General features: G+C 39.2%; 1 protein-coding gene across 1 annotated transcript; it reads right to left on the bottom strand.

Annotated features, from left to right (window-relative positions):
* Window positions 1–2,265: 2,265 nt before the first annotated feature.
* On the bottom strand, window positions 2,266–11,233 carry UBE2A (ubiquitin conjugating enzyme E2 A). Its single transcript, XM_079764710.1, has 6 exons — window positions 10,984–11,233; window positions 10,750–10,830; window positions 10,299–10,324; window positions 5,109–5,198; window positions 3,617–3,705; window positions 2,266–3,423 (listed from the first exon to the last, which is right to left on the bottom strand). Exons 1-6 carry the CDS (start codon window positions 11,025–11,027, stop codon window positions 3,295–3,297), a joined length of 459 nt encoding a protein of 152 aa, XP_079620836.1. The 5' UTR covers window positions 11,028–11,233; the 3' UTR covers window positions 2,266–3,294.
* Window positions 11,234–20,942: the final 9,709 nt, after the last annotated feature.

Below are 20,942 nucleotides of genomic sequence, written 5' to 3'. Positions count from 1 at the left end.
GTTTTTGTTGTGTATTTTTTTTAACCTACAAGGCTCATACCAACCTTGAGAAGCTATGGTTCAATTAGTGAGTTAGAAAAATCATCCTTGAGTTCTCTTGAGTAAGAGTGGCTTTGGGGAATAAGGAATGTAAAAATTCATTTCTCTCTACATTTCTTTCCTCTTCCCAAAATTAGTTTTTTTGGGGGGGAGGAGTAGGGTAATGTTACATGTAAATCTGGCTTATTTAGATAAGTTCAACAGAGCAGAATATTAATGTATCTAAAGTTAAGACTCCCAAGTAATTGGGCTAAGTATGTATTTGGTTCTGGATTTGAGGGTCCAAGATTCCCAACTTCTTAGATCAGCTTTGGTATTGATGTGGAAATAGAGTAAAGTCACTTAACTCTGAAAACAATGTATGCTGAGAAATGGGTTTGGCAATAATGAGCTGCTGACAGCCTTGCTATTCTGTTTTGTCCCCTATTGGTTCCTGTATTTTCCCTTCCTTTGAAATAGTCATTTTTAACCCAGTAACCTTGTACAGTATATGAGCAGTTTCAAGTTTTGAGTTACTTAAATGTTATACTAAGAAACTGTTTTATTACACACACACACACACACACACACACACACACACACACACACACACACACACACAGTTTCCCCACTCCCTTTTGACTGCAAAATGAATGGAATTTTATGCATTCGGTTGGGATTCTTTTTTATTACAATGCATCACTTGACTGTTAATAGCCCCTGAAGCTGGAGGTGGGTTCTAAATAAAGGACTCTAATTACAACTTTTCTTCCTTATCATGCCCCCTTCCCCACATCAGCAGGTGCAGAATTGAAGACTCAAGTTCAGATCTGTCATTTTAAAAGGGACCTCACATAACCTGTTTTAACTTTATAAATAATTGTTATATGCAGGCAGCCTGAGGCATTTGTAAAAAAATGGTAAATAAAAAAAGGTAAATTAGCATTAAATGCCAAATGAATGGTTTCTGGTATCTTTTACCATGGGTATGATGATTTGGGAGGTCAGCTTGTTGACTTGTAAGGTTTTGAAAGGGTTATCCCATGAGAGATTGGGAATATGTTTCTCAGGTGTACAAAAGAAAAAAATAGATCTTCACATTCCTGATCTCACCTTAATTTTTTTTAAAGTGTGGTTAACAGTGTCAATAAGATACCCAGCCACAATGGGATAAAAAAGTAAATGTAAAACTAATGTATCAAGTGGAGACCCAATTTAATGTTTCTACTTTGTTCTACTTTGAAGCAGAAATGGACCTAAGTACATATAAGGATACTGCTGCTAAGTGAAACAAACCAGTTAATGTGGTCAGTGTCGAATGCACTCACCCCACATTGAGCCTCCTTAAAGTGCCATTGTCTTAAAGGATGAATGGGTACAATACCTTAAGGATTTAATTTTATTTAGTTCCCTCCCCCAAACAAGTAAAGAGGTGAGTTTCCACAAAGTCACTGTTCTTGTCTATTTAAAAAGAAATAGGATGTTTCTCAGAAGAGTTTTGTTTAAGCAAGATAACTTGAGGATACTTGTACTCCCAAACTTTACACAGAACTGAAAATACCGTTTTGTAATAGTTTGGTACTGTTTGTTTTTAAGCTAGGGCTTTTTAAAAGAGGTGGATGTCAGGACAAGAAGTTAGGTGTTGGTCTCTTGAGGGTGCTGGTAAAGATCCGGGTTTGTTTATTCTCTCCCTTTATCCCAATTTCATTCCTTTGATTGATCATATTAATGCTAAAGTAGCTTTGTTTTATTTAAGTTTTACATACTGTTAAAATGGTTTTTTGAAAAACATTACTCATGACTGAAAAGAAAAAAGGTTCTAACAGTATCTATTCTTTTCCCAGAATCTGTACTTTTTGCTTTTACCATGTTTATTTCAAAGGGGGGAAAGAGTAGATATGCGATTTCAATAATACCAAAAGTTCATACTGAGCTAAAATATAATTAATTATACCTTGACTACAAAATTTTAAGTTTATTTTTATTTACAAGTTTTGAAAAATGTACATTTTTTACATGGGTTACTTGTGCAAAGTTAGATTTAGAAGAGTGATAAATGCACACAAGGTGACAATGGAACATTTAGACAAAACATTTACAAGCCTTGTCCCACACTGCTACTTAAAAGGTACTATTTAAAAGTATAAATATCCAAAGAAAGATTGCAAACATTGACTTTAAGGTTCTTATAATACTGAAAGGGAAGAGGAAACTAAAGCATGCAGCATTAACTCAGGATTTGTGTGGAAAATAGTTTGCCACAGATATGCTCTTTTCATTGGGTTAAAACTCTAAACAATGAGGGGAGATTATAAATTTGTTCATCTAAGGTAGCACTACTTTAAAAAGATGAAAGGATCACCAACCTTCCCCACCTTAAAAATATGTTTCCATTCCTCTGCTCCCACACCTCTTTAAAAAGTAAAAACCCAGAAGACTTCCAGTACAGTTGTCCCTAAGTATTCATCAGAACAGACACAACCATCAGAGGCTTACCTACCTAGTACACATCATCGATAACAAAACTCCCCCCTCCCCGAATATTTTCCATCTGGGGTTGGTTGAATTCATGGATGTGGTACCTGCAGATACAGAAGGCCGACTGTAGTCTGAAACTTAGCATGGGTGTGTCCAGTGAATATCTTGCAAGGAGAGGATGTGTCAGTTACTACAGTGATTGTACTCCTTTGGCTGAGTCCTTTAACACTCTCCTTCCTACCAATAAAAACCACCTTGTAATGCGTATTGGTTAGATCGTAGAAATAATGCATTTTTAACTTTCATCTCAAAATGGATGTTTGTATGGATTTGTTTCCCTGTTTTCAATAGGCCATATTCCAAATGTTCACTTCTAAGTCCAACACAAGTGTCTCAGCCAGGATGAAACACTTCAATCATTTTGTTAAAAATAACATCCCGGTTATCAAGCTTTGCAGAAGCACCACTTGTATAACAATTCGTTTAAAGAGCTTAGTGTAAAGTATGGTGACAAAATACTGCCCCACAGCTGGAGATGAGATACAACAGAAAAGGAATTAAGCATTAATAATTTTTGCACGTAACCCAGGTACAGTACATTTGATCTCATAGGGGGTGCTTTTGATGTTCAATGAGAAGATAGAAGGGGTAGGAAAAGTTTGGCGAGGGAAGATGGAAACAGCAGAATAACTATTTTGCTTTTAATGGAAGTAAATGTGATGACACTGAGGAATAAGGTGACAAACACGTCAATATATAGTTTTCATTTGCCCAGCCTCTTCACTTGCTGCACCCAAGTCAACAATCACGCCAGCTCTGTTCTACTATCGCAGAAACACGTTTCTCATATTCCCGCTTGTTCTCCTGATACAGCTGAGCGGCCTGGCTGTTTGCTGGACTATTGGGATTGGGCTCATCCAATAGAGACTACAAAGACAATTTGTAAAAGGTCAGTTCCTAGATGCAGTATATATATTTGCTAGTATATAGGCAAATATACACATTCTGGTGGCTGAGGTCTGAAGACCAACCTTTTACCTTAAGTTATGACTTTCAAAACAATTCAGTTGCTAATATAAACACATAAAAGGCCAGTTAGTCACATGAAGGAAAAATTCACCTGTATTGATGTTAAAATGGAAGACACATCATAAGTTGGACTCCAGCGGTTCTGAAGAATGTCCAGACATATACTACCATCTGCATAGACTAAGAGCAGAGAAATATGTATGTTAAACATAACAAAACCATTACGGGTTTAACAGCATAGTCAAGACAAACACAGTCAAGAATATTTTGTTTTTGAGGTTTAACAAGATTTTCTCAGCTACTCCTCAGTTATTTTCCTAAAAATAGAATCATGACTAATGAAATAATCAGGATCGGAGAATGTCAAATGTAATCAGTATAAAACTGGAAGATACTTAGTGTTCCTTCTGAAAAGAGTGCCCCATTATCCAGGAAATCATCAACATTTTCTAACAGGGTCCCCAACCATCCAGAGACGTGTGAGAAATTCATCCCATCAAATTAGTAACCTATACCTCCTATATGAAATAACAAAAGATAGCTCACAAGATTTCATATTGGCATGAAGATAATATTTGATAACCTGGAAAATACTTTTTATTAACCTGAATAAAAGGCAAACTGTTCTAGGCTTACTGCTAGGAAAAAAAATGGTGCTTTTCCAATATAATACTGTATACCTGGCCCTCAACCAGAGAATCTGATATTCAGTAGGTCTGGATTGGGGCTAGAGCATCTGTATTTTTTAAATGTTCCATGGTAATTCTGATCTGTAACCAAAGTTGGAAACTATTGTCTTAAATACTAGTGATCCCAGCCAGTGTGGCTTGGTGGTTGAAAGTTGACCTAAGAACCAGGAGGTCACGGTTCAATTCCCTGTCAGGGCATATGCCTGGGTTGTGAGCTCCATCCCTAGTGTGGGGCATGTAGGAGGCAGCCGAGCGATGATTCTCTCTCATTATTAAAGTTTCTTTAAAAAAAAACAACACATTTTTATTGATTTCAGAAAGGAAGGAAGAGGGAAAGATAAAAACACCGATGAGAGAGAATCATTGATTGGTTGCCTCCTGTACACCCCACACTGGGAATCAAGCCTGCAACCCGGCATGTGCCCTGACCGGGAATCAATCCTGACCTCCTGGTTTATAGGTCGACGTTCAACCACTGAGCCATGCCAGCCAGGCCTCATGTTTTTATCTCTCTCTCCCTCTCTTTTCCTCCCTCCCAATATTAAAAATAAAAACACTAGTGAAAAATTACAACATAAGACTACCCCAATCTGGCCTAACATTAAAAGGAAACCTCAAGGGCATCCTTACCTTTGTTTATTAATAAGTAAATGACACAAAGATCATCAAAATCAGTAGGCTCTCAGACTCCAAGCGAAGGCCAAGTAGCTTCCTTGCTTTAGTTCTAGTACTACAGCTGAAGACCGCAATAGCACACCATGAACAAGTTCAGTTTTCAGGAAACAGCAGGATGCCTAAATACTCAGGTACCACAGACAAATCCATAGGAATGTGGAACACCTCCCTAATAAACAGTGCAGTCGTTTAAAATACTGTATTAAAAGTGATACTTGCCATTTGGATGAAACATCTTAGAGACAAATCTAACCGTAGGTGGTTTATTTGGATATTCCTCAGTGAATTCTATTATAAGCTTAAATGTTCCTGTAGTTAGAAAAGACAGGTTTAAGAAAACATAGTTATCACTTTGTTCAGAAGTATTTTGTTTTTAATGCTATGTGACTTTTTCCCAATTGTTAAATGAAATAATGCCAAGATACAGACCAGCTAAGAGATACATCTCCAGGAATTGGCTCTAAAAATGGACAGATATTTTAAGAACCAGCACCCAAAGGTGATTTGTTTTTTGTTTTGACATTATTCTCCTCCAAACTTAAACACAGCCCCCTTAAACTAAAAATTACTACCTGTAGGATAACTTTAACCACTGTGCATATTGAAGACAGCCTTAAAATGACAAGAAACTAAAGCTAAAATGTGGCCTTCCTTTAGAAAATTGGAAGATCTTAAAAGCCCATTTGAATCAGCTGCCATCATAAGCTCTCGAGAGATTTTTAAATGGATTAGAGAATGGGATTACAAAGGTTCAAAAATCAATGCTAGAAACACAAATAAATAATCAAATTATTTTTAAAATAGAAGGGAATAGGCATAGAAGTGTTCACTAGTTCCTTTCCATATATAATAGCAACTCTATAATGAAAATATAATTGAATGTGAACCAAAAAAAACCTTCATAGTCCCTCTCAAAACCCTTAAGTATGACTCACAAAGTACTTCACTATAAAATCAACTTAATCATTCACACTAATGGAGGGAATTAATGGCCGAAGTAATTTAAAAATCGGATTTGATTACATTCATGTCTCCAGAAAATTTATCTAATGATGAATTTATTTTTCTTGAATATGTGTCAACTAAGGTAGCAGAAGGCCCTAAAGCACACTAGATTATAGACTTATAAGTAAAGGATAAACTATATCTCATTCAAGAATTGTAGGATGATGTGATTTGGGGAGATTATTTCCTTTAAAAATATTATTTTTAATTTGGTTTAATAAATTCAAGAAAACAATTGGGCAACTATTTTTTCCGGACTGAAATCTCTTCAAGTAAACTTGTGAAATCAGTTACTATGTGGTATAAGGTGATGCATATTCTACTATATTACTCTGGTATATTAAATAAATCATTTATTCTAATATAATAGATCACACTTCAGATAAGAGTATAATTTGGTACTGTTTCCTTCAGAGTAGGCCATTTATTTCCTTCTTGCTTCCATTAATAGTACCCAAATGATTGTTAAACCTCCCTAAGGACAAAAGGTAAAGTATTTTGGAATGGACAAACATGCTATAATCCTTCAGAACATACTTCACCTTAATCACCACCTGGTCATAAATCTTTCCTTTTTTGAGGAAGAAAGCATATTCTTCCTTTTCAGTACTATTGATATTATAATATGTAAGAAAAAGTGGGAATCAGTGTTTTCAAGAGAGTTCAAAACTTTGAGCTTCTGTATGTATCTAGAGTGTAACATTTGGCTCAATGCTGAAATCTGATAAAATTATAGGCAAGAGATTTATCATTTAGGAATTGCTCTACAATTGGGCAGATTTCATAGCAGATGGAGCTCTCAGGTACTTTAAATTAAAACCACCATTAAATATAATACCTAAAGGTAGTAAAACAACACATAAGGCTGGCATAAGTGGAACTTTGAAGTCACACAGACCTAGGCTCAAATCCTAGCTTTGCTACTGACTAGTTGTGAAACCTTGGGGAAGCCACTCAACTTGACTAAACCTCAAGTTCCTCATCTGTAAAATGGAGTTAATAATAGTACCCAACACGTAACATTGTTGTGAAGTTTAAATGAGGGAAATATGCACAGTGACACAAAATAAGTGCTCTATAAATATTAATAATTCTAAAGTTTCACATCTTGATACCCAGCTATAGGAGGCAAAACCTCAAAATCCAAGCTTTAGTTGTAGTAAGAAATATACAATTAATGGATTCAAATATTAAGTACTTTATTTCTGATCTATATAAAACACTCAGTTAAATGCAAGTTGAGTACCTATGTTGGTGGTTCTCAAAACCCTTGAGCTTTCTGCCTAATATTTGCCTAGAAGTTCAACAAGGTGCTTACCTAGCTACCAAAGAAGAGTCAAGTCTTTTAAAGCAGCTCATTTAATATCTTGAGAGGTGAAACAATCTGCTATGTCAACTTGAATATAAATTAGAACTCACCCAAATCTTATTCAAAGCACATATTTAAGAAGGTATATTTCATATTGCTAGCCAGATTAAACAACCAACACCTCTTTAGTATAACCCTTAATGCAATTTCTGAGGTCTAAAACAAATATTAAAGAAATTTAAAATCTTAGAATATTATGCAATTGAGGCTAGAGCTTATCTCTGAATATTTAGGAGGCTAGGCTTTAAAATCACTGAAAACTTAAGCCTCAAAATAGCACACGATCTGTACTGATTTTGCTCAAGAACCTGAGGAGGCCAAAACATTTTAAGGAAAGTGTCAATTAATCCATCTATACATAGGAACCAGGAAAATTATATAAATGTGTTAAATGACTGAGTGTATGGCAATAAGGGAGTGATATGGTTCAAGAGTGTATGTTCTACAGATATTCACAAATTCAAATGTTTAAAAACATTGTGTTGGCCAAAGAAACACCTCTGCAGACATTTCCTGCCATCTGGCCATTAGATTGTGACCCCTGAAAGGAAAGCAAAGTAAAAACTGATGGACATAGACAACAGTGTCTATGTTGGTGGGGGGGGGGAGTGGGTAGAGATGGAAGAGGGTATAGGGGAGATAAATGGTGATGGATAAAATAAAATAAAACAAAGAGAAAAATAAAGCAAAGTACATGTACTTAAAACATTTTTTTGATGATTGAAAATTCTAATTTTTAAGATAACACTCAAGTACTCTATCATAGGATTTATTTAGCTTAAAAACATCCTCAGTGGGTTTTAAGTGATTCATTTTTTGGGGGAAATCTAACACCCAAATTCTTAAGAATACACCTATTATGAAAAACAAATACTACTATCTTACTGTGTCTATTAACAAATTTTATATGTGCCGGAGAATGCTTTGTTCCATAGCCTTTGTATTCCGCATACATAACCTGCTGCCCCCAGTGCTTTGTTTGGTAATGTAAGCTCTTGGAAACATTGTCCTCTTACTTCAAATGTGTGAAATTAAATCAGAGTTGTTTTTCTTAAGATTTCATCTCTTTAACTAGGGCCTTGCTGCTCCAGAAACTTCCATTACAAACGGTTTACAAGGAAGCAGCAAAAATAGTTTTGGGGCTGTTAATTTATATTAATACATTGGAAACAGGGCAAAATTAACTATGCTACTTGTCCCTAATCAGTCTTTTCCAGTAAATTCCCTAACCATAAAGGAGGGGTATTAACAGACGGTCAAATATATTTGCAGCCACAGTCAGTGTTCTAGACACCTGAGGAAGCATTCTTGGATAGCAGACTGCTTAACAGAATGAATCAGAAAAGAGTACTGTCATTTAGCCTGAGTAATTCCTTTCAGTAATGCCAGCATGGAGATACACATCATCAAAAACAGAGTCATTAATGTCAAGAGGGAAAGTCCAGATAGATAATGGATTCCATAAGTACCTTTTCAGTTGTTACCACTTAAAACAAGAGAAGCACCCTTGAAATATTTAAGTAGTCACCCCTTGGCAAAGTGATGTACTATTAATAAACCTGTGCCCAGGATAAAGAAGTCAGTAAAATAGGGAGGGAACCAAAAGAAGCCAATGAAAACAAAGCCTGCTAAAGCTAAAGCAAATACACAGTTAATCTGCACATAAAGCTTAAGTAAGGAAGAACTAGTACCAATGCTGTACTGCAAAATTAAGTCTTGCTATGGATCAGTTCAAATGATTTATTGCACCAAAGTAGTGTGCCTTTAGGACCCCTCTCTTCTGCTGTCATTTCTTTTTATTGCAGGACTGAAGAGCAGTGATATTTACCCATGGAATGAAGGTAGACAGGAAGCTAAAAGTACTTAGATGACTGTCTGCAACCTCCTAGGGAAATCTGAGTATTTGAGACAAATTATAGAATTGGTTGATATTGACCTACCTTGTGGGCTGGTAGCATCAAAGAGTGGTCCGACTTGACAATGTAAGTATGTACTCCAGTAGCTTGCAACAATGTTTTTGTTCCTACCTTCAAACTGAATTATGTGCATATATATATAATGCTACATAACTAAAGGAAGATAAGTCATTGAGAAAGAATAACAGATCCTTTTCTTTAAAAAAATACCTCCAATATTAAAGATGTCAAACAGTAGTTCAAATACTTTTAATCATCTTTTAAATGAATTAAACTCTCAAAAAATAACTACACACACACAATTGAGTGCACATAAAACCATATCATTGTCAATTTCCTATTTGTGATATTGTAATATAGTCATCCAAGATGTTACCAAAGAATGGGGTGGGGAAGTGTGTAAAGGATACACACAGTCTGTATTATTATTTATTACAACTGCACGTGAATCTATATTAACCTCAAAATAGGAAGTTTTAAAAAAATCTTTAAAAAGCAATGAATACATGTATTTTTTTTAAAGTCAAATCTAAATCTCTGAAAACTCATTTAAAATAACAAACAGTATTATATTCAAACTGGCCACTAAAAACCATTTTAGACCAAGCAGCTAAGCTGACAGGCATTCAATGCCAGATTGTAGAAACTAGATAGTTGTGTACAAGGGATGCTTGCATCCATTCAACATCTGAGAACCATATTATTAAGCACCTGCTGTACACAGTTCCTGCCCTGTGGTAGAATGCTAACCAGATGGTCTCTGAATCTATCAGCAAGTGTTTGGGGTGATACTAACTCAGTATCTTGATGGGGGCCTGAATTTTGCAGATCACAGCCCAGACCTCAGAAGTCTTTACCCTCAGTGCTACGATGCTCCTTTAAAAAAGTGATTGCCTTACCCAGATTTTTTTTTTAAAGAAGCAAGCAAGAAAAAAAGGTGCAATTCTAGTCAAGCAGGCAACAGAACAACCTGCCACATATTGGATTCCACTCAAGCCTTTAGTAGGCAGAGGCTAGAGAGAAGCAGGTTCCTAAGTAGGAGGCACTTCCAGGATGACTAGGAACCCTTTCCCCAGATGATCAGGCTCCTGAAAGGTGTGTGTAAAGAAACTCTCTTACCATCCTCAAATGGGGTCCCTTCGGGCCTGAAATACAGAGAAAAACATGTCAGTTCCTGTTTAAGGGGTCCCCTACTCCCTGGTTCATTTTAGGAGATGGCTATTCCAGGCTCTGCCAAGCATTGCTAACCACCCTCTGGTAAAACCCCGGTTCCTGGGTCGAAAGCCACTACAAATAGCTGTTTCAGGCTCAGAAACCGAGTACAGGCCGCCGCGCACAACCGCCACCACTCCCCGCCCCGCCCCCCTGAGAACCCCAAACGGTTCCCCTGGCAGCGGGAACCGAGCTAATCGAGCTAATCGAGGCACAGGCTCCGGGGAGGCGCCTAGGCCCCGCCAGACCCCAACACTGGCCCTTTCCCACTCTGCCTGCACCAGGGGCCGGTCCCTGAGGGCCGGAAGAGCCGCCTAGCATCCCCCATCTCTCGCCAACGCCCGGAAAGCAGACTCACCCGAAAATGACCGCGTTCCAAACCATTATGTTGTTCTCGGACGGAGCCCCACTGACTCCGGCAGGAGGATCCTCCTGTAACCTTTAGAGAAACCGACAGGGGCCCCGTTACCGGGCAGCCGCGATGCTGCCGGTTACTTCAGGGCTCCCCCCCCCCCCCGGGCCCCCGGCCCGCCTCGGGACCCGCCCTGAGTCCCGTAGCCAGCCCGCGGCCGCCGCGGTCCCCGCCGGTTACCTCTTGAAGTCCCGCATGAGGCGCCGCCGAGCCGGGGTAGACATGTCTCGAGCGGGGTCAGGGCTGGGGCATACACTGAGATCGCGGGTCCCAGCCGAGGGTAAGGAGGCCGAAGAGGCTGAAGAAGCCGAAGACGCCGGGGAGGAAGCGCCCAGAGGCACCGCACTGCCCCTCCGAAGTCGAGGGTCGGTCTGGCGCCGGCTAAGCACCACCCCGGAGTAGACAGGGGCTGAACCAACCTGGAAGGAAGGGGGGGGGGAGAATGGAAAGCCAAAAGCCGGACGGGCCGTACCAAGACGGGAGGGGGGGCGTGGAAGGAAAGTTGCTTAGGTCATTAAAGCCCGGCCAGAGCTCGCAGGGCTGAGGCCGTCTAACTGGCCCACGGAAGCCTACAGTTCCAGGACTGGGTCCTGGAATGGGCTGCACCCCCACTTGTCAAGTCTAAGACGAATCCTGGGAAGCTTTTTTTTAGGTTATCTTTTTTTTTTTTTTTTTAAAGACCAGATCACTTAAAGTGCGCCCTGTGACTGGGGGGGGGGGGGGGGGGGGAACAAGGATAAAATCCCAAACTAGAGGAGGAGGAGTGGGCGGAGGCAAACCAGAAGGTTCTCAAAAAGCGGGAACAATGCATGCACATACTCTGTGGACACAGAACACTGGGGAGGGCTGTGTGTGACCCGTTAAAATCACTGAAAATCCAAAGAGTAAATTGGCCTCGACTATGAAAGGGGCTGTGGGATGAATGTGAGCGATTTGAGTCCCAACATTTAGGCCGATGATCACTCCCAAGCAGAATAAAATGGTGGTGTGTGTCCTGGGGAGGGGGGAGGCGGGGGGAAGGAATGAGAGCTTAAGACAAGAATGAGGTTTTAGCTCTGGGCACTCACAATTTGGTTCTGGAACCACATTTTCCCTTGGCAGTTCAACAAGCCAAACGGCTGCTGTATGTTCAGAAAAATCCAAGGTCTGAGAATGATGGACTACAGAGAACTGCAAGTGCAGTGGGTCTGAAGTAAAAGTAACTGGAAGAAGCTGCAGATTTCAGGGAAGAGTCAGAGTTGGGATGCGGACCTGCAAAAGCAATAATAGTTTTAAAGAATGATTTTTAAAGGTTAACCCCAAATAACTTAAAAGGTTGGCAAAATACTCATTTAAGAATTTTTGAGGCCCTGACCTGGTAGCTCAGTTGGTTAAAGCATCATCCATATCTGCCAAGGATGCCCATTTGGATCCCCAGTCAGGGCACATAACAAGTATCAACCAATGAATAAGTGGAATAACAAATCGATCTCATTCTCTCTCTCTCTCTCTCTCTCTCTCTCTCTCTCTCTCTCTCTCTCTCTCCTTACCCCCTCAAATCAATAAATATAAAAATACTATTTTAAAAAGAGTTTTTGAAAATATGAGAAAGGTAGGTCTGGGTTAAGTCCTGAAGAGTTTTGAATGCCAAGCCAATGGATTTCTTGGAAGGTGGGTGAGCAGAGAAGAGACATGATTACAACTGTGCCATTCAGAGATTGGTCCCAGGAAAGTAGCTAGGAGATTCCTGAAGTATTCTAGGTGAGAGATACTGAACCAGGCAGTGACAATAAAAATGGAAAGGAGGGGAAGAATGGAGAGGACTTGGCAACAGAGTGACTGGGTGGTGGAGAATAGACAGAGGAAGGAGTCAACAATGGCTGGAGTTGTAAATTCAAAGGCAGCTGGAGGTTTGAAGGTGCCATGAACACAATTAGAAAATAGAGGGGGAGGGGCAGCTTTGGGAAAGGAAATTTGGGAATTTACTGAGTTCATGGGACTGGTGAGACATACAGATGAAGATGTCCACAAGATATCAGATGTGTAGAAATTTGTTTCTAATATGAGAGGTAGGAGACACTTGAGAATGGTAGTAATTGTAGTTGCTGCTTAGCAACTGGTACCTTCATGCCAAGGATTTATATCTCACATTAACTCCAAAATATCAGTTAAGGCAAGTCTCCCCAGTAACTTCACATTATGGCTGTGGTGTGAAGGGGGGACAAAAATAAAATTTAAAAACCTTTTCCTCTCATCTAGAAACATGGACTAAGACATATGAAATCAACAAAAGCATGATCTACAAAAGCAAATGCATTCATTCTCTACTGTTGTTGAACAAATTACCACAAACTGTTGACCAAATTCAGTTCTGTGTTCTTATAAGACTAAGCTCCCCATTTTCGCACTGCCTGCTAGCCAGGGACCATTTTCAGCTCTTAGAGGTCTCCCACATTGCTTGCCATGTGGCCTATTCTATCTTCAAAGTCAGCAACAGAGAATTTTTCTCTCATCAAATCCCTCTCACACTCTGAATGTCTTTCTTCACAAAGAGCCCAGTTCACTTTAAAGGCTTATCTGATTAGGACAGGCTCACCTCAGATAATCTCCTATCTTAAAATCATCTGACTTGGGCCCAGACGGCAGGGCTTTTTGATTGAGTGTTGACCTATGAACCAGGAGGTCATGGTTCGATCCTAGTCAGGACCCGGTTGTGGGCTCAATCCCCAGTGTGGGGTGTGCAGGAGGCAGCCAATCAGTGATTCTCTCTCTCACTCTCCCTTCCTCTCTGAAGTCAATAAAAAAATATTTTTAAAAAATCATCTGACTTGGAGCCTTAATTACATCTGCAAAATTCCCTCACAGCAGAACCTAAATTAGTGTCTGATTGAATAACTGGAAGAAGGTGTGTGTATATCAATAGCCAGGAATCTTGAGGGAGGGGGTGGTATTGGAGAATTCTGCCTACAAAAGCAGCAGTAAGATACATAGCAGAAGCATGTGAATCCAGTAGGTGACTCATTGGTTTGGTCTGATTAGAACAAGCTTCCTGGAAAGGATCTATATCAACTTTGTTTCAAAAGAGATGAAAGCAGGACTTGGAAGAGAAGAACTCACACAGTTTCCGTGAGGGCGCCAGCACCAACAAGGACATGAGGCTAAAACCCATGCTCTGACGTGGCTCTTTGGTTGAGCGTCAACTATGAACCAGGAGGTCATGGTTCGTTTCTTATTCAGAGCATACTAGAGGCCCGGTGCACGAAATTCGTGCATGGAGGGGGTGTGTGTCCCTCAGCCCAGCCTGAACCCTCTCCAATCTGGGACCCCTCGAGGGATGTCCGACTGCCCGTTTAGGCCCGATCCCGGATCGGGCCTAAATGGGCAGTCGGACATCCTTCTCACAATCCAGGACTGCTGGCTCCCAACTGATCACCTGCCTGCCTTCCTGATTGCCCCTAACCGCTTCTGCCTGCCAGCCTGATCACCCCCTAACCACTCCCATCCAGCCTGATTGACGCCTAACTGCTCCCCAGCCAGCCTGTTTGCCCCCAACTTCCCTCCTCTGCTGGCCTGGTCACTCTTAACTGCCCTCCCCTGCAGGGCTGATCGCCTCCAACTGCCCTCCCTTGCAGGCCTGGTGCCTCCCAACTGCCCTCCCCTGCTGGCCATCTTGTGGTGACCATCTTGTGTCCACATGGGGGCAGGATCTTTGACCACATGGGGGCAGCTATATTGTGTGTTGCAGTGATGGTCAATCTGCATATTACTCTTTCATTAGATAGGATAGAGGCCTGGTGCATGGGTGGGGGCTGACTGGTTTGCCCTGAAGGGTGGGGGTTCCCTTGGGGCGTGGGGCGGCCTGAGTGAGGGGCCTGTGGTGGTTTGCAGGCCAGCCATGCCCCCTGACGACCCAAGAAGAGGCCCTGGTATCTGGAATTTATTTACCTTCTACAATTGAAACTTTGTAGCCTGGAGCAAAGCCAAGCCTGCTGCTCGCTCCTCGGCCAGCAGCTATTTCTGTTGGAGTTAATTCACCTTCTATAATTGAAACTTTGTAGCCTTGAGTGGAGGCTTAGGCCAGCAACAGGAGGCGTGGAAAGCTTGGCTTCTTTTGTTACCGCGGAAACCCTCCTGCTCTCAGTGGCTGTAGCCATCTTGGTTGGGTTATTTGCATATTTGCTCCTGATTGGCGGGTGGGCATGGTTTGGCTGGTGGGTGTGGCTTAGGTGTAGCAAAGGTGCGGTCAATTTGCATATTACTCTATTATTAGGTAGGATGGCCTGGTTTCAGACTCAATCCCCAGTTGGGCGTGTACAGGAGGCAGCCAATCAATGATTCTCTGTCTCTGTCTCTGTCTCTGTCTCTGTCTCTCTCTCTCTATCTCTCCCTTCCTCTCTGAAATCTATCTATCTATCATCTATCTATCTATCTATCATCTATCTTTTTAAAAGAAACGAAGTCCTTTTCAGTTGAAAGTGTGTTAGCAATGCAGCTTCAGGGAACATAAAAAATTGTCTATAGGCAAAGATTTGAGATTTTTCCTAAAAGTAGGACTGTGAAATACAGGAGTATATGACTAGGGAGATTGTAAAAGTTCATTCATGCAGCTTTCAAAATGCAGAGTGGATTGTGATTTTCCTGAACTATTTTTGGTTGGAAGGAGAGACTGGATAACTGATCATTTCCTGCCTATGAGGCTGTGAGTTTGTATTTCTATTAGCCAGTGAAGGCAAGCAACTTTAGTATCACTTCTGTTGATTAAATGTAGTACAAACGGCAACCAAGAAACAACAGAAAATAAAACAAAAGGTCTTTCTTGACTCTAATAATCTCAGAAAACAAGTCAAGAGAATCACATAGGAAACAAGTTGTCACAGTGTAGCTTTGGGCAATAAAAGTAGTAGTATGGTTAAGTGTCTTCCTGTGCACCAAAAGGTCACAGGGTTTGATTCCCGGTCAGGGCACATGCCTGGGTTTTGGGCTCAGTCTCCAGCAGGAGGCAGCTGATCAGTGTTTCTCTCTTACATCAATGTTTCTCTCTCTCTCTCTCTCTCTCTAAAAAAAAAAATTAAAAAACATAGCAGTATGCTGTTCATTTATAGCCCCCAGGACATAGAGAGAGAAAGGGAGAGAGAGCAGAGTGAAAGAGAAAGAAAGACAGAGCGGTGAGAGGAGGGGAGGGGAGGGGAGAAAGGAGAAGAGAAAGAAAAACTGAAACTTAGTGAAATATCACCTCTATATCTTTTTAAAAATATGTTTTTATTGATTTCAGATAGGAAGGGAGAGGGAGAGAGATATAGAAACATCAATGATGAGAGAGAATCACTGATTGGCTGACTCCTGCACACCTCCTACTGGGGATCGAGCCCATAACCTGGGCATGTGCCCTGACTGGGAATAGAACAGTAACTTCCTGGTTCATATCACCTCTACATCTTGAAGAAATATCACCATATTGTGGCATTTTAAAAATTAAAAGTGCATACTTATCATGTCAAAACAAGAAAATAAAAGTGGATTTTTAATATCATGTTTTAAAAATATTTTTTTTATTGATTTCAGAGAGGAAGGGAGAGATAGAAACATCAATGATGGGAGAGAATCATTGATCAGCTGTTTCATGTACACCCCCTACTGGGGATTGAGCCTGCATGTGCCCTGACCTGGAAGCCAACTGTGACCTCCTGGTTCATAAGTTGACACTCAACCACTGAGCCACACTGCTGGGCTGAATATCAGCCTTTTAAGTGTAGACTACTTGGTTATCTATTAGATGTCAAAGCACTGTGTTTATTACACAGTGATACTGTAGTGTTGCTAAAAGAATATAATATACATGAACATTATCAAACTAAGCACTCATTGCAATGTTCCCAGCTCACAGGAAAGCAATGGATAGAAAAATTAGAAAGTTTAAAATGGAACATGTTATCATAGCAGAATTCTTTACAAAAATAAAAGATGAAAATGTGGCTTCGGCCAAAGTGAGTTTCTGAGTGGCTCATTTGTTAGCCAAGAAAGGCAGGCCATTTACTGATTATCAGTTAATTAAATTGTGTTTGCTTGCAGAAGCCAAAGAAATGTGTCCAGGGAAAATAAACATTTTAAAGACTATTAACCTTTCAACAAGAACAGTGGCTCAAATACTGAAGGACATTGGAAGCAACATCAATAGTCATTAAACACACACACACACACACACACACACACACACAAAACAAAAACAAAAAACAAAACAAAACAAAACAAAACAAAACAAAAAACATGGCAGCCCTGGATGGTTAGCTTAGTTGGTTAGAGCGTCGTCCTGATATACCAAGTTTGTGGGTTCGATCCACAGTCAGAGCACATACAAAACTCAACCAATGAATTCATAAATTAGTGGAATAAGAAATCTCTCTCTTCCTCCCTCTCCCTCCCCTCTCTCTCTCCTTCTCCCCCCCTCAAATTAATATAAATAAATAAACAGGGCGAATAATTTCAAGTGGTTTTCCTTGACTCTTGATGAGTTCACAGATGTTTCCAATACTGTTCAGTTGTTTACACAAAAGTCAATGCTGAGTTTAAAGTGATGTAAGGATTGACCTGTATGGGTAGTCTGTGTGGAACAACTACCAATGAGAATATTTCCAAAGAAATCAAGAAAACCCTGATTCAATACAACCTGAAGTAGAATCTGCTAATGTGCATTACAAATATGTACAGAGCAGAAAACAGCTTAGTTGGACAAATGAACAAAGCTTGAGAAAATGTAAGTTGTTTAAATCCCATGATTATTCATTTCATTATTAAACAGCAGGTACTTTGCAGGAAAATATTTGGATCTCTCTTGTGTTATTCAACCCTTAGTGTCAACAACGTACTTCATTCACTCTCATGAACTAAATCATTGACAGTTTCATGAATTTTTTTTTTGTCAGAAATAGAAGCTGAATATTCTGACTTGCCCTACTAACTGCAGTTTATTAGCTTAGCAGTGGTTTTATAAAAAGTTATTTAAAAGCTCAGGGCTGAGATTGAACATTTTCTGGATGAGAAGATTCACCCTCAACCACTGTTATTGAATACTGAATGTTTTTTGAAATTAGCTTTTACTCTATACTTGATAATGTTACTTAATGAATTTAACCTAAAATTACAAGGCAAACCACTGCTTATATGTGAAAATTATACTGCAGTAAATTCATTTCAATGACAACTACTAACATTGTTTGCATCAAAAGTAATGTCAAGTTATTTTAATCACTTCCTGTGCTGTAAAAAGTTAAAACAAAAATCAAGATTTGTATTCCCACACAAATTTGCAGTGGATATATTTTCTGAGCTCAAATTACAGTTCCAGTGGCATTTTTCGAACCTTGATGCAAAGTGCAAAGGAAATTTCTATATTTTAAAATTAATCTGTTCATTTGAGGAGCTTCCACCTAAATTTCAATTGGAGGTGATTACTCTGCAATGTAATGACATGCTAAAAGGCAAATATTAAAAGAAGAATCTAATTGAATTCTCAAAATGCCTTCTAAGAGATGAATATGATCAATTAAAATCAATTGCTTGTGGATGGATATCAGTATTTGATAGTACTTATTTTTGTTCTATTTGTTCAAAGATGAAATACACAAACTCTCATTACAGATAAGCATTAAGAGATGAATATTTGCAAGTGTTTTTTTAAGTATTTAATACCTTTATTAACAGGTGCATACAGCTTGTTGACTCTTTTGAGAAATCAATTTATAAACTTTATTACAAAGTAAAAATGAGGTTTTTTAAAATGTCAATTTGGTCATATGAAACAATTTAAAAACCTTTAAAGAGATAGAGATTGCAGGTAATTTTGATGACAGGGAACACTCACTTTGAACCCTAAGTAAGTGAAATGTTATCCCCATCCATCAAAGAATGCCAGTCTGATCATTAGTGGACCTGTATTATAAAAATTTATACTCAATTATTATATTTTTAATTTCATCAATAAAATATTTGTGGAAATTTGTTCTCTCTCTTGTTATACAAGTACCTATATGATGTTTTTTATTTTACCTCTTGGCCCTCAAAGCCTAAAATATTTACTCTCTAGCCCTTTACAAAAAAGTTTAGCCACCCTTGCACGAAACAAAGCCACATGAGGGGGTGAGACTATTTGTAATTGATTACTAAACAACCAGTATATAGCACAGTGCCTGACACACAGTAGAAGATCAATAAATGCCAAATAACATAGAATCATAGGGATGACATTGGACTAATACCAAGGAGCAAACACTGTGATTCTTTAAAACTTGCATTGATATTTCTTTTATATTTTGTTTAACTCAGGTTTGTTTACATTTTGTATATCTTGAACAGTACACTTCTTCCTGCCAACCTGTCAATTTTCTAGTCATAAATTCCTGCTATCTTCAGTACGTTCCCTGTTAAAAATCCACTATTTTGGTGTCAGAACTTTGATTATTGAAGTTATTCAATGTAAACTGTTTCAATATCCTTATTCTGGATGGCTCTAGGATCTGTCCTCTGCAAAAAGCATTCTGGGAGAGTTTCTGGGTTGTGAAAAAGGAAGAGTGGAAGGTGTTCACTTACACCTGTGGCAAACAGGATCATTAAGATGCCTCTATTTGCAAATCATTTATTTATTTTTTAAAAAAATATTTTTATTGATTTCAGAGAGGAAGGGAGAGGGAGAGAGAGATGGAAACATCAATGATGAGAGAGAATCATTGATTGGCCGCCTCCTGCACGCCCCCCACTGGGGATCAAGCCCACAACCCCGGCATGTGCCCTTGACCAGAATGGAACCTGGGACCCTTCAGTCCACAGGCTGACGCTCTATCCACTGAGCCAAACCAGGTAGGGCTGCAAATCATTTATATGGTTTCGGTCTAGTAACCAGAATATATAACAATTCGTACAATTCAACAATAAAATGACAACCCAATTAAAAATGGGCAAAAGTTTTGTGTAGACATTTCTCCAATAAATGACCAATACATGTAAAAAGGTACTCAACATCATTAGCCATCAGGGAAAGGGAAATCAAAACCACAATGAGATACCACTTCACACCCATCAGGATAGCCATGAGAAAAAAAGACAGGCAAAAATAATCATTGGTGAGGACGTGAAGAAATCAGAAGCCCCTCCTCCCTCGGATTCCTGATGGGAATGGTAAAGGCACTTTGGAAAACACTCTTGGCAGTTCCTCAGAAGTTAAACATCAAGTTACTATATGATCCAGCAAATCCACTCCTAATTAAACACCAAAGAGAATTAAAAACATATGTCCTCACAAAAACTTTGTACACCAACATTCATATAGCATTAGTCATTATATCCAAAAAGTAGAAACCATACAAATATTCATAACTGATGAATGAATAATCAAAATATACCATATTCATACAAGAAAATATTATGTAGCTATAAAAAGGAATGAAGTTCTTTTTTACTGATTCATTACTACTTTTTACTAATCCACACTACAACATGTATGGACCTTGAAAACATTAAGTGAAAGAAGCCAGTCACCAACTACCACATATTGTATTATTTGATTCATATGAAATGTCCAGAAGAGGCAAATCCATAGAGACAGAAAGTAAATTAGGGATTGCCAGGGGTTGGGAAAGAGGTGGGGAGTGACTGCTAACCACACAGAATTTCTTTTGGGGATGATGAAAATTTTCTGAAGTTAGTGGTGGTGGTTGTACAACTTTGTGAATATATTTAAAAACTACTGAATTATACATTTTAAAAGGGTGATTTTATGTTATGTGAATTACATCTCAGCTTTAAAAAGTCTCTACTTTGTTAGGTACTAATCCTGAATATAGCCATTAAAATCATAGAGGCACAGACGGGAGCGGGCTGGAAGAGGTTAATGGGCGGAAAAGGAGGACCTATGTAATACTTTCAATAATAAAGATGAAAAAAAAATAAAATCAAAGAAAAAAATCGTAGAGGCACACCTAAAATCTATATTATGCATATTGTGTAAATATAGTCCTTCGATTTATATATATATATACATGCATATACATATACATACATGCATAGAAATAGAAATAATTTAAATAATATTAAGGGTATCCCAAGCAAAGCAGTCCCAGCTAACAGGCAAGGCAACGGAAGTTCTGGGCGACTCTGGACGACTCCCCCCC

The sequence above is a fragment of the Cnephaeus nilssonii genome (assembly GCF_951640355.1).
Source record: "Cnephaeus nilssonii genome assembly, chromosome: X".
In the NCBI taxonomy this organism is placed as follows: Eukaryota; Metazoa; Chordata; class Mammalia; order Chiroptera; family Vespertilionidae; genus Cnephaeus; species Cnephaeus nilssonii.
Note: the sequence above shows the minus strand (reverse complement) of the source record. Positions and strands in the feature narration are given on the sequence as shown.